At 41.4% G+C, this 26,767-nt stretch overlaps 1 protein-coding gene across 4 annotated transcripts in view; it reads right to left on the bottom strand.

The window, feature by feature from the left end:
- Positions 1 to 3,885: 3,885 nt before the first annotated feature.
- LOC106566874 (E3 ubiquitin-protein ligase MIB2) overlaps positions 3,886 to 26,767 on the bottom strand; it is a 74,123-nt gene continuing 51,241 nt past the window's right edge. For all 4 annotated transcript variants that reach the window (XM_014135383.2, XM_014135384.2, XM_045693128.1 and 1 more), the window contains 7 exons: positions 21,956 to 22,110; positions 13,793 to 13,919; positions 12,144 to 12,425; positions 10,765 to 10,943; positions 10,348 to 10,541; positions 6,936 to 7,001; positions 3,886 to 6,752 (listed from right to left, as the gene is read on the bottom strand). In XM_014135383.2, coding sequence (XP_013990858.2) covers positions 6,511 to 6,752; positions 6,936 to 7,001; positions 10,348 to 10,541; positions 10,765 to 10,943; positions 12,144 to 12,425; positions 13,793 to 13,919; positions 21,956 to 22,110 — 1,245 coding nt within the window. In that variant the 3' untranslated portion in view covers positions 3,886 to 6,510. The remainder of the gene's footprint in view (positions 6,753 to 6,935; positions 7,002 to 10,347; positions 10,542 to 10,764; positions 10,944 to 12,143; positions 12,426 to 13,792; positions 13,920 to 21,955; positions 22,111 to 26,767) is intronic.

Raw genomic sequence — 26,767 nt, 5'->3', positions numbered from 1 at the left:
CATTTGTAAATAACTTGTGTTTTATATGGAACAGGACTGGGACATGACAGTTGGACTTGTCAGCCAAACTACTCAGTCTGATGGTAAGAATTTGCATCATGTTAACTTACTAAATGTAGAAATGCCTTTATAGACGGTGTTGTCAAAAGCCATACCGGTATAACTTAAAAGAGCAATCTGTAGTTGCTACATAAATGTTTTAAAACAAATAATTAATAAATTAATATTGTACCCATTGATTCTTGAAGAATATAACTTAGAAATGCCTCATGAGCTTAGTTCAATTGTTGTACCCCATCAGAAGCCAACATAAACCAATGTTTGTAAATAAAGTCAATGTAAACCAACACTATACACTGAGTGTACAAAACATGAACACCAGCTCTTTCCATGACAGACTGACGAGGGGAAAGTTATGATCCCTTATTGATGACACTTGTTAAATTCACTTTAATCAGTGTAGATGAAGGGGATGGGACAGGTTAAAGAAGGATTTTAAAGCCTTGAGACAATTAAGGCCTTGAGACATTAATTGTGTGTGTGCCATTCATAGGGTGAATGGGAAAGAAAAAATATTTAAGTGCCTTTGAACGGGGTATGGTAGTAGGTGCCAGGTGCACCGGTTTGTGTCAAGAACTGCAACGCTGCTGGGTTTTTCACGCTCAACTGTTTCCCGTGCAACTCGATATTAGGAAGGTGTTCTTAATGTTTTGTACACTGTGTATACCTTCACTACACGGGTAAAACTAATGTTGAAAACATGGATGGTCAGCCCTTGCATCCATAGCTCTGTCTATTAATTTGAGAGTGGTTACATTTCTCCAACCCCATCCCTCAACCTTTTACCAAAACAGGGGCGGGGATGAGCTTTGTTTTTGTTTCAACTGCAGATTGCCTCTTTAAAAGGCTATTTATCGTCCCACCCTACCATTTAGTATAGAACTTTAGTATGGAACTACCATTTAGTATAGAACCCCCTCTACTTATCGCCTATCTGAATAAAAGGTACAAAGGGAGAACATTTTTTATTTGGTCAACCAAACCACAGACAACCTTTTGCAGTTCTAATGCTTCAGCCTCACCAGGTGCATAACAGCCATCCACCATTTCAATGCTTTACAACTGAAGTTGTATTTAATAATAAACAACAACTTTACAAATACATAAATATGCCACTCAGCAGATGCTTGTATCCAAAGCAAAGTTTAATGAGTGCATACCAGTATGTGATCCCTGCAGGAATTGAACCCTCCACCTTGTCATTGCTAGCGCCAAACTCTTATAAACTGAGCCACACTGGACCAAATGCTCTTTCATCCATCTTTCCTTTCTTCCTTGAGACAATTATTGATCTGGTTAGGCTGGGGCCGGTTCAAGAATATCTATTCCATCTCAAAAAAATGATTATACTCTCCTTGAAAAAAATGATCTAAACTCCATGATAAGAGAATCATCATGTCTCCTCTATTTCATTACATTTCTATCTGCACCACTCAGAATGCTTCCAACACCTAAGTTAAGCCCCTGCTCTCATGTGGCTCTGTCATCATCCACTCATGAGCAGTTTGTCATATGCAAGTCAATTTTGTGTTTGTACCATATGTGTTCATGATGAAGAGGGCATGAGGTTATGTTCGGCTAAGGACAGAGATGGTTTATGATACAGGCCTTGCTAAGAACAGGATGTCTAGCCTCATCAGTGTGCTCTGCAGCAGAGCGAGATAATTGACCCATTAAAAGCACAGACGCTGAGATGGGAATAGTGACGCGCTCGCGCAATGTTTTGTCTGGATTTCTACCGTTGCTTATTACACCATTATTCAACTCTACTATTGGATAATGGTGTCCCGTCATTTCATTACACCTCTCTCTGAAATTATTAATAAGCAGAGGTCTAAAGTAATAAATTACAACTACTCTTGTTACTGTTATTGAGTAGCTTTTCTTGTACTTTTTTTTGTAATTCTACTTCTTGAGTAAAATGTCATTTAAGTAACAGTATTTCTACTTGAGTAGGATATTTCAGTACTCTTTCCACCCTTGTTGACAGGTGACACCATTGACTCGACATCAATATTTGTCTTAACATCAAATGAAAATTATAATTTTGAAACACTGCCTCTCAAATAATTTTCATACACATAGGTAGGGACCAGGAAATATTGTCCCAATGTGGAGACATTACCATGTGTTGACATGGAAAAGCTTAAACAGATAGGCTGCGTTTACACTAACGTGGTCTCGGGGCATTTCGTCTTATTCTGTACGTAAATCTGTGACACTCCATTTAGTATGATATATTAGGTTACATTATGAATGGAATAGCGGTCGTACAATATCATACATCTTACCTGGACGTAAAATAACATACGAATTGGATGGGGTAACTTACCATACATCTTGGAAGACGAGACCAGGTTTCTTGTTGTGCTGTAACAACAAAGAATTACGGGGAGAATTTACGTTGGTGGTTAGTGGAACTAACAACAAAAGTTAGGATTATTTGAAAAGGTTAGAACTAAAATCACAAAGGTTAGGTGAATTTACGTAGCCGATTAGGTGAATTGACCTAAACTTAGAATAAGGGCAAAGGTTAGCTAAAGTTGTCCCAGACGAACCTCGAACATGCAACCTTTAGATTGCTAGAAGATCGCCGATTACGCCGAACCACCCTCTTTAACCCTACTTTTGTTTCTGTCTATAGTAACTAAATCATTAGTAGGTATCAAGTCCTGGAGGTGCTCAGAAGTACATAAAGTGCTTCATATTGAAGGCTGTTTAAACAGGCAGCTCAATTGTGATCTATTGCCCAATTATTGGCAAAATATTTGATCTGATTAGTCAAAAGACCAATTAATGGAGAAAAAAAAGATTAGGCTGCCGGTGTAAATGTAGTCGTAGTTATCTGATCTTGACCACATGAACAAAAATGTTTTTTTTAAAAGACACTATATGGATTGAATCCTGGCCTGAATGAGGAAAACTCATTTGGGCAGAATTCCAGGGATCTTTCTCAATTATTCTTCCTCAATTACTTACGGAGGTGATAAGGAAGGCCTAAATTCAATCGGATCGAGCAATAACCAGTCTAGGCTATATAGAAATGACGTTCAAATGGAAAATTATTAAATTGAGGATTATATCAGTTTAATTGAGGTGTAGATTACATCTCACATTCCAGCGTTCGAACTTGTAAACAAGGTTACAAGGGATTTCCGTTCAGCCAATGGCAATGTCCGCTTTAGGTATAATGCCGGGAGCCGCTTGTGGATTTTTAGAAAAAGTTACAATTTAACCTGGACCTCAGTCTCAAAATAAGCATCAGCCAATTAAAATTGTTGATTTACTCGCACGTGATAGAACGCTACATTGTAGCTGGTCCCATCAAATAACCTGGCACACGTTAGCCCTATGCTAACCTCACCAGGTGGCAGTGTAGACAATTAGGCCTAAGAACTGGCACACCGCAGCATTTAGCTGAACACACTACTACTGATGTGTTCAAGGTAAACAATTAAATGTTGTCATTCAACGAGCATGAAACTTCAGTCACAAACCGTGGTTAAATTGAGCCAGAGTTACCTGGAGCGGGGCTCCTGCACCTTGGGCCCAAGGGAGAGCCAGGTGGATTCGAGCTCCAGCACATGACATATCCAAATATTAAAGTATGATAAACCATCAAGTCAATCAATCAGTTTATCCAACTCAAAATAATACCTTTACCCAACTCAAATTACCCCAATTTACACTTATTGTGAGTAAACTAAATTTGAGAAAACATGAATATGCTATTTGAGTTGGATAAACATATTTCAAGTTAGATGGGTGACATGCCAATTACATGTTGGGAGGAGACAGTGACTGATTAAGCACAGAACACAATCCTTATAAAACAGTTCCATATTTATTGCAAAATATTTTTGTACAGAATACAACTGAAAAAAACATGAACATAAGAATGGACAGTAAGGCCAACATCAGAACTCCAAGTGCTGTACACACACACACCAATAGTAACATTTGTTGCTAAATATTATGTATGTACTTCTCATAGCAAACCTCTAGTGGTATATTTCCAAACCTCCTGGCTCTTCTAAAGTATTATTACCTTTACCTGTGCACAGAGACTACTCACATGACCCTAGATGACAATCTTTGATGATCTAATTCATTCAATCAGAAATGCTCGCTATACTCATCATGACAACAAACAAAAAAATGTTTGGGCTCCACATTTTTTTGATTGATATACTTTGGATCAGAATTCTTTAATATCAGTTGTTAATCAGAAGCGCCGTCTGAAATGACATCCTATTCCCTATGTAGTGCACCACCTTTTACCAGAGCCACGCACATCCTTTTGAAGATTTGGCACTGGTGTAACGTTAGTAGTACTTCTGAGTAAACCTTACTTTCCCTCTCTCCCACGCAGCTTTACAAGGCAGAGTAAGACAGATTACATTTTTATGACATTCAAATGTACATCTTAATTGGCTCTCCCAAAGTTGGGATCTAATGTTACAAAACCCCTGTCACTGGAAGTTTACAATAGAAAAATGAAATAGAAGATTAAAATATATCAATTTTTTTTAATGCATAAGCCCTTCGGAAAACAAACCAAACATTACAAAGGATGATTAACGATAAAGTACAATCCAAAATGCTTTGCCAAACACAGATTGGGGAGGGTTTCTTCTAGGTAGGATGACTATGATGTTAAACAGGTGCACTACAGATGCAAAATTAACAATTATTAAATGTTTACAAAGACATCTGTTTGAGAGAAAAAAGATACATGACAAGAAAACAGAGTCCAAAGGCTGCCAAAAATCCACATTGTGACGAAATAAGAAAGAAAAAGCAAATACATGCTCATTATTTTTCTGGCTCAGCTTTGGTAGAAGTTCACACACCTCGCTTGATCATTAATCCTTCCTGTTCTGTATTGGAGGATTGATTCATCATCGTGTACAGTATCATTGTTCTTCCTCTATTTAGAGGACACAAAGGCCTCCAGAAGTCAAAAGTCATTCTGTCCAAAAAGAGTCCAAAGTTGACCTAAACATAATGACAAACCTCTCTGCACCACCAAATGGGCTGAGCCCTGTCTGAGGCTGAGTGTGATGATGCTAGCAAGCGGGTCTGTGGGCGGCTAATGCACTCGCTGTGTAGTACAATACTACACACTGAGGAGTAGGACAGACGCTCAGGTTCAGATGAACAACAGACACAGGCTTCGATTATGCTTTTGATACAGATCTATAAAGAACAAAGCCGATGGGTATCTGGGTGATGGTATAATGAAAATTAGTTGCACTGCGTCATCTGACAAAGTCTTTCCTTTAAAGCAGCACGCAAACCACTCTCTACGATGGTGTAATTTAAACATAAATTTCATACCTAAAGCAGGAAAGGTATGTTGGACCGAAGTGAAGTTATCCACAGGTCTATTCTGCTATAAAGGTTCTAGCTGTTGTGTTACCAGACATCAACTACAAGTCCCTTAATGAACACACACCAAATTGTCAGATGGCTCCAACGTAAAAAGGGTTGACAAAAAAAAACATTCCGTAACCTTTTTGATACTAGAAGTGTTTCAATGAATCAGGACCCTGAGTAGAGAAGGACATAGGCTTGGGTGAAATTTCAGCAGAAATCCTTTTTTTACTGAGCAAACACCAAAAATAATATGACTTTAGCTAAATAGAAACACCTTTAGACATAAATAACTCAGTACTAATTACTGGTACTCTTAAAACCACACATCTAACCAAACCCACAACACAGTCTTCAGCTTAGAATATGCATATACTCATGCATATATAAAGTGTGTATTTTCCCCTTGCGTACGTACGGCAAGCGGGAGGGGCTATACAGAGGAGCCTTTAGTTATACCATCACCCTCAGGAGACTAACACTGATAACAAAGAGCTTCATACGAAGGAGAGCAAACATAATACACCGGAATCAAGACAGGGAGACATCAGCCAGTTCTCTGCAGCCTTGTAAACAGGGGAGGCAAGACAGGCAAACAGGGGGAACAGGGTGGGATGCAATCTAACAGGGAGTAACAGACATCCTCTTAGAGCAGCACAGGTGAGGGACTATTCAGAGGGACTTCCTCCCTGGTTCGTAGGGATGTCCTCCTTGTGGACCAATGGGAATGGAGCTTGCAGCGCTACTGCCTCCTCCTGACGCAACCCGCTGCAGCTGCTACACACTGAGAACCACGGACAAAGTATTGCAGAGCATTTCAGGGGCCATGACTGGATTTTTTCCATGAAGAAACAGGCAACAACAAAACAAAAAAATCAAGTCAGTACAACCATATCCAGCTCGTTGACACTGCTGGGAACCCTGGTGGAACATCACGCAACGGAACACAACAAAGCACAGCAGCTGAGGAAGGATGGACGATCAAGTGGCTAATCCCAAAGGACTGAGGAGCAGACTGACTGGGCCACTCCTCGAGGGGGAGGGGAAGAGAGGAAGAAAGGAGGAGGGCCTGGTTCAGACGAAGAGCTGGATGCGCTCCCGGATGGTCTGCCTGCAGATGGGGCAGGTCTTGAGGGCGGCGCTGCAGTCGATGCAGGAGGCATGGCCGCACTGGAAAACCAGCTTGATATGGTTGTCAATGCAGATGGGGCAGGTGATGCGCTCCTCCATCTGGCGGTAGCGTGACTGCAGCTGCTCCAGCAGGTTGTGCTGCTCGGAGTTCTCTGAGCCCGGGCTGCAGTCCACCTCTGTCTGGTCTGGAGGAGAGGAAGGAGATGCACATCATTCACTTCAACATCACAGAGTATTGTGATCTGTACTAGTATTAGTATGACCCGGACATCTTCTATTTATCAATTTCTACCAATGCTCCTCACCGACACACATCAATAAAAATCTGAAAACAAGACAGGCCTTCTACTCATCTGTGGTATCATTACCTTGTCTTATTTTCTTGGTGATTGTGACCTGGCATTTGATGCATTTCTTCATTCGATGAGCACACTCTGTGGAGAGATTAGGGAGAAGCACAAGAGAGTTACCTCAGATCCCAAACATCAAGACCTCAAACCTAAAATAAGGTTCAGAGTACAATTGTGGGAACATCAAAGGCCAGTTTCCCCAGACACAGACTAAACCTAGTCCTGGACTAAAACCACTTTCAATGGATGCATTTTAGTCCAGGACTATCCTTAATGCTCCAGATGCCCCCCCCCACACACCATCACAGGCCACCCACACCAGAGCTTGACATAATTTTTTTTTGCCACTTACCCTTCTGACAAGTACGACTGATATTTTTTACTTGTCCGAAAGCTGAAGTCACTTGTCCCAACAAATAAAAAAGGTCCCTAACACCATCGGCCAAAAGGGTGACTGAAAATGAGTGAAGTACATAGGAGGAATCTGAAATAATTTTCTAAGCTTGCCCATAGACCACATGTCAAAGTCGTTCCATGGAGGGCCGAGTGTCTGCGGGTTTTTGCTTCTCCCTTGTAATTAATTGATTGAATAAAAGTCACTGATTAGTAAGGAGCTCCCCTCACCTGGTTGTCTAGGTCTTTATTGAAAGATAAAACCAAAAACTAGCAGACACTTGGCACTCCATGGAATGAGTTTGACACCCCTGCCATAGACAATATTATTGCCCCCTAGCGAACATCCAAAATAATCTACATTAAAAAAAAGATAAAAAGAAAGAAGACCGCTACACATTTGGCTGGCATGCTACTGGAGGGACGAGAGCAATCATGACAATGACCAAATATATTTAGTGGAGCCAAATCTTTTCGAAAAGCCAATTCCACTCTGGTGTAGCTGTGGAACGAAAGAGACGTGTAGTAGCCTAGGCCTATCTGGCTATCCGTGTGTGCCAAAGCGTGCAGATGGAACGAGTGACACGGTCAACGAGCCTCGCTGGCTGTGCGTCTTGTCATGGGCTGCAGAGCAACTCTGCTGTCCTCAGAACTGGATTATATTATAAACGGATTTGCATTTTTGCCTCCTCCTCCTTTCTTATTAGGCCTAGGCTACTCTGTGTTGTAGGTAGGTTGCACATTGCTAGAATAATATGACAATAGGCCTAGGCCAACTAGGAATTTCTTTCATAAGCTTTCCTCAGCTGTAGCCTATTTCTTTTGATTCCTCATTAGATTTTTCCATTTTGGTATTGTTTGCTCAATTTTACTTCTTGTGGCCTAAAATATTTGTCATTTAAAATAAATCTGTGAATGTGAATAGCATAGACTCCGACGTTCGTAATTATTCCCATTTAAAAGCTGCAACTTTAGGACATTAAACACTTTATTGGAATATTTTTGAAAATACTATTCATAACTTTAATTTGTCTTAATGCTTTTATGATATTTCAGTTAGTAGGATTAGGCTTTTGGTCATTGGGTCGCAATGGCAAGGAAGGATTTTTTTTCTGGCCTCGCAACTGTAACATTTGTTCAAATTTGTAATTTGATCTTTATATCTATTGATTCTTCTCGCTCTCATTATTACCTTAGGCCTCACCTTAACCTGTTTAGGATAGGGGGCAGTATTTTCACGTCCGGATAAAAAACGTACCCGATTTAATCTGGTTATTACTCCTGCCCAGAAACTAGAATATGCATATAATTATTTTATTTGGATAGAAAACACCCTAAAGTTTCTAAAACTGTTTGAATGGTGTCTGTGAGTATAACAGAACTCATATGGCAGGCCAAAACCTGAGAAGATTCCATACAGGAATTGCCCTCTCTGACCATTTCTTGGCCTTCTATAGCCTCTTCATGGAAAATAGAGGATCTCTGCTGTAACGTGACATTTTCTAAGGCTCCCATAGGCTCTCAGAAGGCGCCAGAACGGGGAATGATGACTCTGCAGTCCCTGGGCGAAAAACAGTAGGGGATTTGGAAAGTGGTCGATCTGGGAACAATGACACGAGTGCGCGCGTGCATGTGACGACTCCATTTTACTTCTTTCAGTCTTTGAACGGATACAACGTCTCCCGGTCGGAATATTATCGCTATTTTACGAGAAAAATGATTTTAAACAGCGTTTGACATGCTTCGAAGTACGGTAATGGAATATTTAGAACATTTTTGTCACGATACGCACCAGCGCGTCCCCCTTCGGATAGTGTCTTGAACGCAAGAACAGAACGCAGCTATTTGGATATAACTATGGATTATTTGGAACCAAAACAACATTGGGTGTTGAAGTAGAAGTCCTGGGAGTGCATTCTGACGAAGAACAGCAAAGGTAATCCAATTTTTCTTATAGTAAATCTGAGTTTGGTGAGTGCCAAACTTGGTGGGTGTCAAAATAGCTAGCCATGATGGCCGGGCTATCTACTCAGAATATTGCAAAATGTGCTTTCACCGAAAAGCTATTTTAAAATCGGACACCGTGATTGCATAAAGGAGTTCTGTATCTATAATTCTTAAAATAATTGTTATGTGTTTTGTGAACGTTTATCGTGAGTAATTTAGTAAATTCACCGGAAGTTTTCGGTGGGTATGCTAGTTCTGAACGTCACATGCTAATGTAAAAAGCTGGTTTTTGATATAAATATGAACTTGATTGAACAAAACATGCATGTATTGTATAACATAATGTCCTAGGAGTGTCATCTGATGAAGATCATCAAAGGTTAGTGCTGCATTTAGCTGTGGTTTTGGTTTTTGTGACATTATATGCTAGCTTGAAAAATGGGTGTGTGATTATTTCTGGCTGGGTACTCTCTTGACATAATCTAATGTTTTGCTTTTGTTGTAAAGCCTTTTTGAAATCGGACAATGTGGTTAGATAAAGGAGAGTCTTGTCTTTAAAATGGTGTAAAATAGTCATATGTTTGAAAAATTGAAGTTTTGGGATTTTTGAGGAGTTTGTAAATCGCGCCACGCTCTATCATTGGATATTGGCGAGGCGTTCTGCTAGCGGAACATCTAGATGTAAGAGGTTAAACAATGTAAAACTTTCTGAGATGACTAATTCATTCTTTGATCATGAAATTGCAGGGCAGGACAGATCTAACATGCATTAAACTGAAAGAGTGACTTAATAGGCCAAGCCATATTCATGTCAAATGGAGAGAAAATAGAACATTTGGGATCCTACAACAATAAGACACTGGAGTATTGGATATAGGCAATTTACTGAGAATGTCAACCATGAACGCCCTGCTGTGCACTGCAGCATCGCCGCGGCCTTATCCAATTCTGATTGGACTAATTGTTTGATATTGTAATTTTTTACTTGTCCATTTAGACAACTGAAATCTATATTCTGGTTGTCCGACTTTTTTTATTTTTATTGCCCCGGACAAGCCTTAATGTCGAGCTCTGTACACTATCCATCTACCTTCGCAGGCAACAATGTGCTGGCAGGGGCAGAAGAGGACGAGCAGGGCCAGCTCGGAGCAGATGAGGCACTCGCTGGGCCCCGGCAGGGCGGGCATGGCCAGGTTGGTCATGGTGTTGGGCGTTGTGTGGACCCGCCGCAGGCTGGTGCTGCTCAGTGACGTGCCACACGTGATGGCCTGCAGCCGCTGCAACCTAAAAGGAACGGATGGATAGAAGACTGATTTGGTACACATACTGTATGATTAGAGGACAAATCCTATCTTCTTTCTTTTGGTTAGTTATTTGTTCTGGTCTTTTCTTTATCACTTATTTAAAGGCCATTTATGTCTGATTGGGGCTTTAATCTCCAAGCTGAGCCATCGGAGTGAGGAGTGTGAGAGGTGTTGTTATAATAGTCACTGGCTGCTGTATGTACCGGTACTTCTCGGAGAAGCTCTTGATGAGCTGCAGCACGGCTGTATCCGCCACCAAGTCCAGGGGGCTCTTGCCCTTGTGGTTCGCATAGTTGATGTCGGCGCCCTCCTGTGCCAGGAAACAGGCGATGGCCGCACCCACGCTCAGCTCCGTGTTACCCATCAGCCCCGAGCTACTCAGCTACACAGGAGACATGAAGAGGGGGGGGGAAGGAGGGGAAGAAGAAAGATTAAAGGCTCATCAGAACTCAATTATCTGGTAAATTAAAGGAATCACAAACGTGAGCTTGAAAGCCGCACACATAAGATATAGCAGAGAGAGACAGACAGTACAGTGCACAACAACCACAAGATTACTGGGGACATAAGATTATACTAAAGCTAGTAATTGATCATTAGTATAAATTCATCAATAATCTTCTATTAATTATAGTAATCAGTGGCATGTCAGAGATGCAAGCTGCACACCTGTTTACTAAATTCAAAGGGCATGTCTGGTCCTCATACACAGACAAGAGTACCGCAAGGGTGTGTTGTCACTAAACCCAATGCACCCCAGCTGGACAAATCCAGAACCCCCCCCTCTCCTTTGCTGACAATGTGAATACAGGGTACTAAGACTGGCCACCTTGAGATGGCCAGTGTATGTGTGTATTTGTGTTTGTTTACCCCATCCATCCACCAAGCCCCAAAAAAGGCTTGGCGGTTGGCCAGCATTGTTTGAGCGCTGCAGTGTTTGGGGTCGTGCCGATATGAGAGGATGCCCTTCGGCAGTGGCAGCTAGAACACAATGCTGATGATTTTCATTTACATAAAGCTCTTCTCAAAATAACATCGCTTTATGTTGTAATTGTGCAGTTATTGGGGGGTAACTAATTCCTTCCACCAACAATCTGTTGCACCTACCTGGGGGTGTAGTCATATAAGGCTCTGTTGTTACCTTGTCCATATTGTAAAAGATAATTAATTCCCAATAACCTACCTAGGTAATAGAAGGAACACATTTTTTGAATATAGGTGAGGAGTGATTGTGCCTATATGAAGCTGGGGGAGAAGATCTCTCACACCGCCCTTCTCCTGACCTGGTCTCCATCTTTATGTGCTTTAGCCAACTCCATTGACTACCATTGTGAACAATAGTCAGAGGAGTTTGGCTAAAGCACATCTGGGACCAGGCTACCCGGTTAAGGATGTGATCAGGACAACATAGAAAAACTAGCCTGTTGGAACTAGTCTGATCGCTGTGTTCACCATTCTAGGAAAAGCAAGATTTTGGCTAGGGGATAGGTCAGTTTCAAATGTATATGAATGGAGGACAATGCTAGAAAAGCAGGAATTCCTGACTAATCAAGAAGGATCACACCCCTCCTCACAGTCCTACCTGACAGTAGAGCGAGGACGATGATGAGCCCGGGCCCCCCTCTCCTCTCTCCTGCGTGGTGGTTGTGGTGCTGGAGGTGGCCGGGGTGAGCTTGGCATTGGCATTGGCCAGCTGCGGGCGGCTAAGGGCCACGTGCATGGCCGTGTCCCCGTCCTCGTCCTCCACGTTGACGTCGGCGCCCTCGGCCACTAGCAGCTGCACCAAGTCCCCGTGGCCCTGCGTCACCGCCAGCTGCAACGGCGTCTGGTTGCGGTTGTTGCGGATGTTGATGTCGCAGCGGCCCTGAGAGAGGGTGGGTCAGGGAAACTTAGTTTGTGTGCTCGTTCTGAAGCGTAAAGGTACACGTTGATTTAATATAACTTTGTGATCATCTTTAGGTATTGCTGTCATTTAAACAATTTTGGAAGGCTAAGAAGGTACAAATGTTAGATTGTATGCGTTTGCTTTTTATGTCACTGTCCTGTGACTGCCTGGTATCTGTAAGTATTTTACTGTGCTGATGTGTTCCTATTATGCTGTACTGTACTAACATTGTGCACGGAGGGGTCAATTGGCTGGAAGAATACAATATTAAGGACAAATGGCTGAGTTCGCTTTTCTGGGGCAGAAAAAGGTGAATATGCTGGTGTTTCTTGTCAGAAACCTTTAGGCCTAAGATATGGTAAAAAACAACTAGACCTAATGGTTCCTCATAGCACTTTTTAATCTAATTTTAAATGGAGAATATATTCAAATCCAGATGCATCTTATTCAAAAGACATAGCCTATAGGATAGGCTAAAATATATTATTTTGTTTAGGCTACTTTATTTACTTTGTTACTTGTAGTTCTTTATTTAAGATTTGTATAGTTAGATAGGAAAAAGGCATATCCTAATAGGCCTATTTGTTTCTTTTGGATAAGCCAATGTTCATTCGTTTTTAAGTGTTATAAAGAAAGTTCCAAATAATAATTTAGTTTTATCTGATTGTATATCTAGGATTTTTACAGTTCGATAGGCAAAAGGCAATGCCTAAGGATAATGGGCCTATTCGTTTTTAGCCCAATGTTCATTTAAGTGTTATAAAGAATGTTATAAGCTAAATAATAATTTGTTTTATCTGATTGTTGTTGACTTTTATATAAATGCCAAATTTTTAAGCTATTGAAAATACAGACTCATCATTAATTAATTTTTTTGTTCCTGATTATTGTAAGTGCTGCTGCGAGAGCACTTAAACTAATATTTATAATATTGTCGGTTTAACTTAAAGTAACGTTTATGCGACTTTAATTGACAGTAGGCCTAGCATATGTGTAGGCCTATATTATTGGCTGTTTGGTTTGCAAGGAGGGATTTTTTTCCAACAGCACAATTGTTCTAGTACTTGTAATGTTTAGTCTGGCATTTCTGTCCCAGTTTCAAAGGATGCTGTCAATGCAGAATTAAGGAAAGGTTCTTGGAAAGTTCATTTTAAGCCAACAAGTCGTTGAAAGTGTTGCATGGAAACAACTCTTCTAGCTGTTCCACATCCAAACATGTCATATCTGTTAACAGCCACCAGGAGGAGGTCTCCTTCATAACTCTGGGGAGCAGAGAGCAAAGGAGAGACAGAAAGATACAGAGATATACAGGCTGGGGGAAACCCCTTTTTAGCCCCGTTCCTTACTTCTTTTACAAGGATCTCGGCCACGTCTCGGTGGTTGTTGAGGGCGGCCAGGTGCAGAGCTGAGAAGCCGTCCTCCTTCTTGACGTCCACCAGCTGACGCGCCCGAGCCAAGATCTTCTCCGTGGCCCTGTGGAAACAAATGTCCTTGGGTTCAGATGGAGTATATTGTGCACTACTCATATAATGTACATGTTTCGTGCCTTGGGGACAGAAGAGTGCTTTATGGATTATAATCACACACACACACACACACACACACACACACACACACACACACACACACACACACACACACACACACACACACACACACACACACACACACACACACACACACACACACACACACAAACCCTGGAATCAGAGAGACTGTGTTGTGACGTAGGTCAATGTGTCACATCGGTAGCTTAAGGGGCATTTGGATGATGGCACAGACAGCTGTTTCAGTATCTAGAACTAAGCAGTCATAAGAAGGAAAGGAAACGACACAGCCAGCGAGCCCCAACATGGGTCAGGCATTTCCATTAGGCAGTGTTAAGCGTTTTACTAAGGAGCAGCAGCTCTGAACAGCATTGACCTCCAGCTCTCGGCTGAACTTGCATTAAAGGATTGCCGTTGCTCATTCCTAACACCCTCCTCCTCCCCCATCATACTTCTCACTCTACCATCAGTCACTTCCTCCACCATTCCCACACTCAGATAAATCTTCCTCAAGCACTTATCATAATTCACTCTAATCCACACCACATATTCGTGCCACAAAATGTTTTCTATAACTACTTCCACAGACTTTCGGCAATCTCCATAGTGTGCAAAATGAGACGTGGTGGAGAGACTGATCTGGGGCTTTGAGGACGAATAGGACGGGTGTATTGAATAATCCTGCTTTGTTATTCAAGCACTGGGTTTTGATATTGCAGTACGTCGAGGGGCTGGCTGGCTGTAAAGCAGGGCTGTCCGTGTCCATCCTCTGCGCCGGCTGCTTTATGGCGTGTGAAATTGAACTCAACAGACCTTAGTTAGTCAGTGCCCCAGTCCCTTAGCCCTGGCCTTTACAGTATTATTCAGTTCTCGGGCCACTGCAGACAGGCAGGCTCTTTCCCGTATAGTCAGTTGTTTTTAACTTGCATCTCATTTTTAATAATCTAATGTCAACATGAAGTGTTTGCATCTCCAAGTTACTGTTAAATAATTTGAAATGTCATGAGGCATCTATGAATTATATTCTTCAAGAAAAATTGAAATGACCACTACTAAACAGCAGAGTAGACATTTGAGTGTCGACTCTTGACTGGGTAACCGTTTAGTGTAAGTAATTACAGTAGTGAACCGTAAAAAGAACGGTCAGAGGATGCATAGTCAAATTATTTCTGCTGCGGAGTGCAATAAGGAGGTTTAATGCAGCATTATTTATGACAGCAACAAAGTGCTGCTAATTGCAGCCCTCATTAACACACGCTCATCTGTTTCAGACGCATTACTGTACACGACCAGCAGAGCTGGCTGGGACGAAACAAAAGGGCTGGGAATTGCCAGGGACCTCACGAAAAGATATTATCATGATGCTTAGGTGCCGACACGATATGTAATGCGTTTCTCATGATACTTAGTTTGCCGACATGATATGTAATGCGATTCTCATGGCTCTACATGTATTGCGATTCGATACCGAGATTTCATTGCGATTTGATGTTCCATACATATTGCTCACTATGTCTGCTGCATAGAGACAAGAGAGCATGATAAAAGCTTGATCAGTCATGGAAATAAAAGTGCTGAAAACATGATGGCTCACTATTTAAAAAAAGATGGAGAACAAGATATACGATGAAAAATACCAGAGTTTTGGCGCAGGTACAGCAATTTTAAAAAATGTTTACAAATCAATATAATATCATCCAAAATAATGTTGCGATATGTAACTGTATAGATTCCCTCCCCATCCCTAGGAAACAACCAGCAGATGGGCATGGTCAGCCAGCGTTGCTAGAAGCAGCTCACCACATACTGTACTACTGGTGGGGGGGGACATCCAGGTCATTTGTACCTGCAGTGCGGATCACATAGGGAGGAGGGGGAGGCAGGATGGAGGGTGGATAGGGAGGTTATCACGGCTGCCTCCCTCACTCCTCCATCAAAACCGCATCACTCAGATCCCCCCTACCCCTCCCCACTTCACAAGCTCATAGTCCCGCCCCCTCCCCTTGCAGCCCTTGGAGTGTTTCTGATTGGATTTTTGCCCAATCACTCCGTCGCATCTTACCTCGCAGCCCCTCGGTTTAGATTTCTGCATCATTTCCATAATAACCCCTGCACATTCATGAATATTCCCATATCTACGAGCCATTACTGTCTTAACATGAGCTCATACAGCACAACTTGAGAGCATTCCAACGCTATGATAATGACTTCACTACAGAGCAAATGTATTTTTGGGTTCTCGTCGTTTGGTATTAATCGTGGGCTCATTGGGGAAATAAACATCGCTTTTAAGTGACATTGATTTGAGGAGGTGAAAAGAAATGTGTGTTCATTTGCTGAGTAATTATGTGATGTAGTTAGAGGGACAGAGGAAGTCATCTCAGATGTTTAATGTTGCTGTGGTTGGACTGTGTGTGACGGATAAGGCCTAGCTGGGGTGCGTGGGGACAGATGGACTGGCCTTTGGCTGGGAGCCTGGCTGGGGACTCGGGAAGGAGCACTGAGACCCCAGGTCACCAGATAGAGAGATGAAGAGAGAGATTGAGGAAGATTGGAGAGAGGGAGGGAGGGTGAGAAAAGACAGCGGCGAGCGAGAGAGGGAAAGAGAGAGAAAGGGCCTCTATGAGGCTCTCTGTCTCATTGTCTGCCTGTGTCTGGGGAGCTCCAGTACTCCTCTGGCTGCCTGCCTCTGCCTTCCGAGGATCCTTTTAGAACTAGGCTCTTTTTCCATTTCCTCAGATAAACTAAATAAATACCTTCACTCAAATAAACAAACGCACATTTCTATTGACAAAAACACCGGAGAGGAGCGAGAGAAAAATGTTAGAATTATGACTAAACTCTAACCGCTTTAAGGTTGCTGCTTTGGGGTAAAATGAAATGAAATGTATGAAATGTATGCATTCACTACTGTAAGTCGCTCTGGATAAGAGCGTCTGCTAAATGACTAAAATGTAAATGTAAAACAAACCCAAATAACTAAACAATGAAAGAAACACAGACACTTGGGCATCTTTCAGCAAAAAACCCTAAAAGGCCAAAAGCCAAAGCGAGTTGGTTCTACTTTTAGCAATAAATATACTTTAAAAAAAAATATGTATTCCGTTGTTCTCCAAGTGTTTGTAAATGATTTGCCTGAATCATGCTTTCCACCCTGCATTGGATGATACGGTGTTTTCACAGTGGAGGGAGAAGGGGCTCACAACAATTGGTAATTTATACATGGATGGCCAGTTAGCTTAATTTCAACAATTACAGGGAAAGTTCAATTATGCCAACAACACATTTTTTCAGATACCTCCAAATCAGGAATGTCTTAAGGACACATATCCCACAGTATGGCATTAAGCCAAATAACCCTACATTAGATAGCCTGATCCTTGTCAAACCCCATTCAAAAGGGTCGGTCTCTAAACTGTATGATGTGCTACAGGCCCACATAGAGGTATCCACAGACACTGTTAAAAGGGCTTGGGAACAAGAACTTGGTTCAGAAATCTCAGATGAGGACTGGGTAGAAGCTCTCAGGAATATAAACCACAGTTCAGTGAATGCCAGACACAACCTTGTTCAGTTTAAGGTGATACACAGGTTACATTACTCAGAAGTAAAACTGTATAAAATATTCCTGGACACCTCACCACTGTGTGAGAGGAGCAAGCAGGATGAGGGGACGTTGACCCACTTATTTTGGACATGTCCTAAGTTACATGCTTACTGGGCTCTCATTTCTGATGACTTATCTAAAGCCTTCGATAGAGTTCTAGCCCCCGATCCATTGATCGCTGTGTTTGGTTACAGTTGATGGGAATAACCAGGAGGGGAAGGCTGTCTCTCTTTGTACTCTATTAGCCAAAAGGTTCATATTGCAATTTTGGAAATTGGAGACTGTACCTACCATTGAAATGTGGTTATGGGATTTAGGGAATGTAGTACATATGGAAAAGATACGATACAGTACCTCCAATAGAAGTCCAATGTTTTACAAAATATGGCAGCCGATACTGGATAAATGGTCTAGTCCTGCTTCATAACTGGGTTGATTATCTGCTGCTACTCTGTGCTGTGCTCCACTCAATATTTATTTTTGGCTTAACTACAGTGCTTGTAATGACTATATGCTGTCTTATACATGTACCACGTAATAGGATTTTGTTTTATTTTGTGTATGTGTGAGTTAAGTTTAGTTTTGTCCTCTAAATTGGCCATACCATTCAAAAGTACAATGAATGTCAATGTTTGTATTGCTGTCTTTTTTAATAAATGTTTTATTGGAAAATAATAAACATATCATAAAAAAATTAAAAAGTGTTTCTAAATCTCCTCTATACCTCAGCATACATACATACATACATACATACATACATACATACATACATACATACATACATACATACATACATACATACATACATGTATGTGTACATTTATGGAATAGAGATACAAGCAGTATAGGGCAGATGTGTGTGTGTTTACTGTGGAGTTTAGGCTCGGGGGTGTAGTTGTTATTTAGTCCCCCCAGAGCTGCGGGAGTGAGCTGTGCCAATGTGATGAGAGAACCTGGGTCATACAACTACTAGTAGCAATAACATCTGCTAAATATGTGTATGTGACCAATAACATTTGATTTGATTTGGGGAGGAGGGTCCTGGCTTGTGGCACAAATCCCATACTGATAATATAATTTTTCGTGCTTCAGGTTCAAATCATCTGTATGTGACTTTGTTGAGCTTCACAATCAACTGTAGAAGCTTTTGGATGCTTTGGACATGTTTGCTGCCAAACCTTGTCCATAGACTGCTTACAGGGTAAGGAAACCAATATGTAATTTGGGTGAACTATACCTTTAACAGTAACACAAGTGTCTTGCTATATGGTGTTGGGTTAAGCAAAGCCAGTTGCTCTAGACCAGTGGTTCCCAACTCCAGTCCTCCAGTACCCCCAACAGCACACATTTATGTTGTAGCCCCAGACAAGCACACCTGATTGAATAGTTGACATCTTGAATCAGGTGTGCTTGTCTAGGGTTACAATAGAAATGTGTACTGTTGGGGGTACTTGAGGACTGGAGTTGGGAACCACTGGTTAAGCCATGACTAACAGACTGTTCTGATGCCAATAGAATGTCTAACAGTAGCGTTCTGATGTACTTCAATCACTTGTTGGGTCTATAAGCATTTGTTCAGTCCTATTATTCAGTCCTATCACCCTGAACAAGGCACCGTGATGCCCATACGTTGGTGGTTTACCCAATACATTTACTGGGAGCTTGTATAGAGTGTGCAACTCTTTATTTTTTATAGCCTAGTTTTCACTGTTTGTCAGCACCTTTACTAACTTTTTTGGGGTGTGCGCCAGCTCAAGCTTTTCACTAGACTCTGGGGTTTAAAGGCCTGATGAAGAGCGAAACTGAAAGCAATGTTACATTTTTAAACACTGTTGGGCTGGGTATTCTAGTCATTGCCGAAACAAAAGTATTTCACCCTGGCTTTGGTAACTAAACTGATTTCAGATCAAAGTCAGTGTGGACTCTTTGCCAACACTAGGGTTTTTTGTATCTGAAGTGAGAGCTGCGCCTTCTGTCTGTATCTAGTATGTACTTACTCAATGCAACACCGCTACCCTGATTGTTTGAGCACAAACTACCTGTTCATCATCACAAACTGGATGGACAAAGAATGTAGCCTAGCCATGAATGTGTGTGGGACGTCTTGAGTGTCTTCTCTCTCTGTGTTAATTGTGCTGGTGGGAAGGGAAGGAGGGCAAGAGACAGGAGAGCCTGGCTGTTCTCAGTGCTGAGGCTCATGGGAACAGAAGCTGTGTGGGAGCTTCCCATCTCAGCCTGGTGTGTGTGTGTGTGTGTGTGTGTGTGTTAGGGCTGGACGGTATACGGTATATTGATGCAGGGACCGGTTTGGGTTTTTACTTTACCTTCTATACCGGTATTTTAATGTTTCATTCACTCTCTGCCCTTTCTCTCCGTGCCACTTTCCACACAGACCTAGCCACGCCCCCTGTCACTCAAGGTGCGCATTTGATGTTCCTGAACCACGAGACACTTGCGTTCAGTCTGCCTGGTCAATGCAGCACATGCAACACTGTTGATGACAATAATGCTGTTTTCACTTTGCTTCTTAATATAAATCCACTAGCATTCTATAATGACACTATTAGTTTGTTTCGCTTACATCAGCAAACAGCTATTTCTTCTTTCCTTATAGCAAGTTGCCCTAAATCTTGTGAGATGCTAATTGTTAGCCGCTAATGCTAATAGCTAGCTACCTAGCAAATAAATGTACTGAGTAAGAGCAAACGTAGCTAGCTAATACAGCCTGATAATACCAGTGATGGTGTAGACCTAAATCAGCATGTTGTTTGTGCAACAGTATCTTCTAAATCAATGAGGAATATGCAAAGCAAGAATATGTTAGCTACATGAAGTAGGTAAGAGAAAATTGCAATGTAGCCAAATAGGGTCCCCTAAGAAACACTTATCAGCACTTTAGTTCCTACCCTGTCACAAAAACTCCTCTCTGGCATTTTAATTCGTTAGAAGTCATTCTATTTCCATGATTCCAACAGTTTTGCTCTAATTGGCAAGTCAAATCGCAATTGCAACATTTGGTTAAAGATTAGTCCTAGATTATTTGCCCATATTGTGCAGCCCTACGTGGCAGTGTGTAAATTATCTCAATTGAGCAGTGGTGTAAAGTACTTACCGGTAAGTAAAAATACTTTCAAGTACTACTTAAGTCATTTTTTTGGTATCTTTACTTTACTCTTTTTTATTTTTGACAGCTTTTACTTTTACTTCACTACATTCCTTAAGAAAATACTGTACTTTTTACTCCATACATTTTCCCTGACACCTAAAAGTACTTGATACATTTTGAATGCTTAGCAGGACAGGAAAATGGTCCAATTCACACACTTGTCAAGAAAACATCCCTGGTCATCTACTGCCTCTGATCTGGAGGACTCACTAAACACATGCTTTGTTTGTAAATTATGTCTGAGTGTTGGAGTGTGCCCCTGGCTATACATAAATAAATAAAAACAAGAAAATGGTTTGCTTAATATAAGGAATTTGAAATGATTTATACTTTTACTTTTGATACTTAATTACATTTACTTTTGATACTTAAGTATATTTAAAACCAAATACTTTTAGACTTCTACTAAAGTAGTATTTTACTGGGTGACTTTCACTTTTAGTTGAATCATTTTCTATTAGCACTACCTTTACTTTTACTCAAGTATGACAATTGGGTACTTTTTCCACCACTGCAATTGAGTGCAGGAAATGCAGAAATTATAAAAGTGCTGAGATTTGTTTTGGTTGAAGTTGAATTGAACAGTATAAAACAATCAGAATGGAGAAAGACTCATTGAAATCACTTAGAATGTATGTGTTGCCATCCTAGGATCACTCACTACTCATAAAGCAAATGTACAACTTTTATTATTCAAAAACGAAAAATACCATCAAATACCGTCCAACTTTTTTTTAAATACCGTGATATAATATTTTGGCCATATCGCCCAGCCCTAGTTTGTGTGTGGTGTATAGTCTAGTAGTATGTGTGTGTAGTGTATAGTCTAGTAGTATGTGTGTGTAGTGTATAGTCTAGTAGTATGTGTGTGTAGTGTATAGTCTAGTAGTATGTGTGTGTAGTGTATAGTCTAGTAGTATGTGTGTGTAGTGTATAGTCTAGTAGTATGTGTGTGTAGTGTATAGTCTAGTAGTATGTGTGTGTAGTGTATAGTCTAGTAGTATGTGTGTGTAGTGTATAGTCTAGTAGTATGTGTGTGTAGTGTATAGTCTAGTAGTATGTGTGTGTAGTGTATAGTCTAGTAGTAGTAGTGTTGATTGTACTCACAGCTTGTTGCCTTTAAGGGTGGCGTGGTGTGTGTAGTGTGTATGGGGTAGTGTGTAGTGTACAGCAGTAGTGAGGTACTCACAGCTTGTTGCCTTTGAGGGCTGCGTGGTGCAGCAGGTTGAAGCCGCGGTTGTTCTGCTGGGTGAAGTCGATGTTGGGCACCACCGCCAGGATCTCAATGATGTTCCGGAAGTCTTTGGCGATGGCATCGTGCAGTGGCGTGTCTCCATATGAGTCCTGGTGGGATAGCAGGAGAAAGAAGTTAGCCCTATAATAAATGATATGTGGTCAGTTTAGAGGATGGTAGCCCCTAAAGGAGAGGGTTATAACTTGGGCAGGGAGAGCTGATCCTAAATCTGTACAGCATCTTGTCCTAATAGCAGTCCTGGAGGGAAGTGAGATATGGAATATGGCTGTAACGGTACACATATTCATACAAAACCATCCGGTACAGGGACCTCGGTTCAGTCAGCACTGTGAACCCAAATTGATTTAAAAAATATATATATATAACAAATAAGAACACTAGGCTTATAGGCTATGCATACGCTGCGTTGTATGCCTCGAGTAAATCTGAGCTGAAAAAAAACATTTCTGGCTTATTCGGTTAAAAGAACTAGAGCCTATGCGCATGTTGTAATCTAAATTCAAATCTTAATTGGCGCATTTCAAATTGTCCTTTTGTGAGGCGCAGACAGGAACTCGTTCTGTACAATGGCGAGTGGTGGGGTCGATAAACCAGGAGGATTCTCCATTATCGTTTAAATCTCCAGTTGGGAACATTCTGGCTTCCCAGTAGATTACAACGGCGATGGAAAGAGAGAGTACGTCACCACTGCTCCACGAGAATAGCCAATGCAGCTGCCAACACCTCAAACATGTTGCACATTTATGCCGACAACACCCAGTATCCTACTACCCGAACAAGACATAACACACAACTCCAGGCAGCCATTCCACTCCAACTGAGCACAAGCGGAAAAATTAAATATCCCGAGCCGTACCCAAAACCAGAGACTTGTTGTGAGGCATAAGGAGCTGTTTCGAGGTGTGGCCGTTTGAGGAAAGCCCAGACAGAGAGCTGGAGAGACGTCTAAATGTCTTTAATGAGCTCAACAACTGGACCCAAGTGAGCAGAAAAATCACACAGCCCTTATAGAAAAATGAATCAGGCTGGGAGTGAATGTGTCCATCTTAGATAACATAGTACTTTATTAATCACACAAAGGGAAAATGTAATTGTACAGGCCAATAGATATACCAACAATAAATACACAGTAAAAACACAACAAATGACAAAGACACTAAAAGCAGCACATAATTCAGAAAGTATTCAGACCCCTTGACTTCTTCCACTTTTTGTTACATTACAGCCTTATTCTAAAATGTATTAAAATAATAATAATTCTCAATATACACAAAATACCCCATAATGACAAAGTGACAACAGGTTTTTAGAATTTTTTGCAAATGTATTAAAAATAAAAACATAAATACCTTATTTACATAAGTATTCAGACCCTTTGCTATGAGACTCGAAATTGAGCTCTGGTGCATCCTGTTTCAATTGACCATCCTTGAGATGTTTCTACAACTTGATTGGAGTCCACATGTGGTAAATTCAATTGATTGGACATGATTTGGAAAGGCACACACCTGTCTACATAAGGTCCCACAGTTGACAGTGCATGTCAGAGCAAAAACCAAGCCATGAGGTCGAAGGAATTGTCCATAGAGCTCCGAGACAGGATTGTGTTGAGGCACAGATCTGGGGAAGGGTACAAACATTTCTGCAGCGTTGAAGGTCCCCAAGAACACAGTGGCCTCCATCCTTCTTACATGGAAGAAGTTTGGAACCACCAAGACTCTTCCTAGAGCTGGCTGCCAAGCCAAACTGAGCAACTGGGGGAGAAAGTCCTTGGTCAGGGAGGTGACCAAGAACCCAATGGTTCCTCTGTAGAGATGAGAGAACCTCTGCAGCACTCCACCAATCAGGCCTTTATGGTGGAGTGGCCAGACGGAAGCCACTCCTCAGTAAAAGGCACACGACAGCCCGCTTGGAGTTTGCCAAAAAGGCACCTAAAGGGCTCTGACCATGAGAAAAAAGATTCTCTGGTCTGACGAAACCAAGATTGAACCCTTTGGCCTGAATGCCAAGCGTCACGTCTGGAGGAAACCTGGCACCATCCCTATGGTGAAGCATGGGAGAAAGGGAAAGGGGGATACCTAGTCAGTTGCACAACTGAATGCATTCAACTGAAACGTGTCTTCTGCATTTAATCCAACCCCTCTAAATCAGAGATGTGCGGGGGGCTGCCTTAATTGACATCCATGTCATCGGTGCCCGGGGAACAGTGGGTTAACTGCCTTGCTCAGGGGCAGAATGACAGATTTTTACCTTGTCGGCTTGAGGATTCGATCCAGCAACCTTTCGGTTACTGGCCCAACGCTCCTACCCGCCAGGCTACCTGCCGCCCCGCATGGTGTTGGCAGTATCATGCTGTGGGAATGTTTTTCAGCGGCAGTGACTGGGAGACTAGTCAGGATCAAGGGAAAGATGAACGGAGCAAAGTACAGAGAGATCCTTGATGAAAACCTGCTCCAGAGCCCCCAGGACCTCAGACTGAGGCAAAGGTTCACCTTCTAACAGGACAATGACCCTAAGAACACAGCCAAGACAACGAAGGAGTGGCTTTGGGACAAGTCTCTGAATGTCCTTGAGTGGCCCAGCCAGAGCCTGGACTTGAACCCGATCTAACAACTCTGGATAAACCTGAAAATAGATGCGCAGCAATGCTCCCTATCCAACCTGACAGCACTTGAGAAGATCTGCAGAGGAGAATGGGAGAAACTCCCCAAATACAGGTGTGTCAAGCTTGTAGCGTCATACCCAAGAAGACAAGGCTGTAATCGCTGTCAAAGGTGCTTCAACAAAGTACAGAGTAAAGGGTCTGAATACTTATGTAAATGTATATTTCAGTTCTTTATTTTTAATAAATTAGCTAATTCTTTAAAAAAAACTGTTTTTGCTTTGTCATTATGGGGTATTGTGTGTAGATTGATGAGGGGGAAAAAACAATTTAATACATTTTAGAATAAGGCTCTAACGTAACAAAATATTGAAAAAGTCAAGTGGTCTGAATACTTCCCAAAGGCACACACACACACATATATATACATATATACATACATATACATATACACACACATACGTATGTATGTATGTATGTATGTATGTATGTATGTATGTATGTATTTTGAACGGTAGTGTGTGTGTGTGTGTGTACGTACGTACGCACGCACGCACGCACACACACACACACACACACACACACACACACACACACACACACACTACCGTTCAAAAGTTTGGGGTCACTTAGAAATGTCCTTGTTTTTGAAAGTAAAGCAAAAATTTTGTCCATTAAAATAACATCAAATTGATCAGAAATACAGTGTAGATATTGTTAATGTTGTAAATTTCTATTGTAGCTGGAAACTGCAGATTTTTTATGGAATATCTACATGGTGTTGTTAGGTTCTTATTTTTAGAGTAAATAACTCGACGGACACTAGAAAAGCTTAACCAAGTGTAATTCTTCCCAAAGGGTTGATACAGCTGCATTCAGACATCAGGTTTCCAGCACTCCAATTTAGACACTCCTTCTCTCCAATCCTTATTTTTTATGGTCTGACAGGAAGACGAAGTGATAGAGTAATAAACTGTTCTGTCTCCCTTAAGGTGACCTGACCTCAAGCCCCTTGATGTCTAATCCAAAGCTCTCCACCCGTATCACCTACTGCACTCCCATGACTTGTTCCCGTCCACCCAGCACATTCCAAAGCCATCTGTCTCCTACAGATTACCATTAACTTCTGATGTAACAACCATGCTCTATCACCCCGCAGATACTATAGTATTACTTCTGATCTATCATGTCTCTAGTATAGTAATGTTCAAAGTTTACCCAGAATCCAACAGCGTACAGAGGCCCATTATCAGCAACCATCACTCCTGTGTTCCAATGGCACGTTGTGTTAGCTATTCCAAGTTTATCATTTTAAAAGGCTAATTGATCATTAGAAAACCCTTTTGCAATTATGTTAGCAGAGCTGAAAACTGTTGTTCTGTTAAAAGAAGCAATAAAACTGGCCTTCTTTAGACTAGTTGAGTATCTGGAGCATCAACATTTGTGGGTTCAATTACATGCTCAACATGGCCAGAAACAAAGAACTTTCTTCTGAACCTCTTCAGTATATTCTTATTCTGAGAAATTACGGCTATTCCAAGAGAGAAATTGCAAAAAAACTGAAGATCTCGTACAATGCGGTGTTCTACTCTCTTCACAGAACAGCGCAAACTGGCTCAACCAGAATAGAAAGATGAATGGGAGGCCCCAGTGAACAACTGAGCAAGAGGACAAGTACATTAGAGTGTCAGAACAACAATTTTCAGCTGTGCTAACATAATTGCAAAAGGGTTTTCTAATGATCAATTCGCCTTTTAAAATTATAAACTTGGATTAGCTAACACAACGTGCCATTGGAACACAGGAGTGATGGTTGCTGATAATGGGCCTCTGTACGCCTATGTAGATATTTCATAAAAAATCCGCCGTTTCCAGCTACAATAGTCATTTACCTCATTAACAATGTCAACACTGTATTTCTGATCAATTTTATGTTATTTTAATGGACAAAAAACGAGCTTTTCTTTAAAAAACAAGGACATTTCTAAGTGACCCCAAACTTTTGAACGGTAGTATATATAAAGTGTTTGTTAAAAAGCTCCATAGCAGAAGGTAAAAAGGATCTGTTTTTGCCTTGGTAAAATAAATCTGTCTGCCATTGCACTCTCTATGCTTGTGAGAGTGTGTTTGTGCGTGAACGTGTG

The sequence above is a fragment of the Salmo salar genome, chromosome ssa13, assembly GCF_905237065.1.
Source record: "Salmo salar chromosome ssa13, Ssal_v3.1, whole genome shotgun sequence".
NCBI classification, from domain to species: domain Eukaryota; kingdom Metazoa; phylum Chordata; class Actinopteri; order Salmoniformes; family Salmonidae; genus Salmo; species Salmo salar.
Note: the sequence above shows the minus strand (reverse complement) of the source record. Positions and strands in the feature narration are given on the sequence as shown.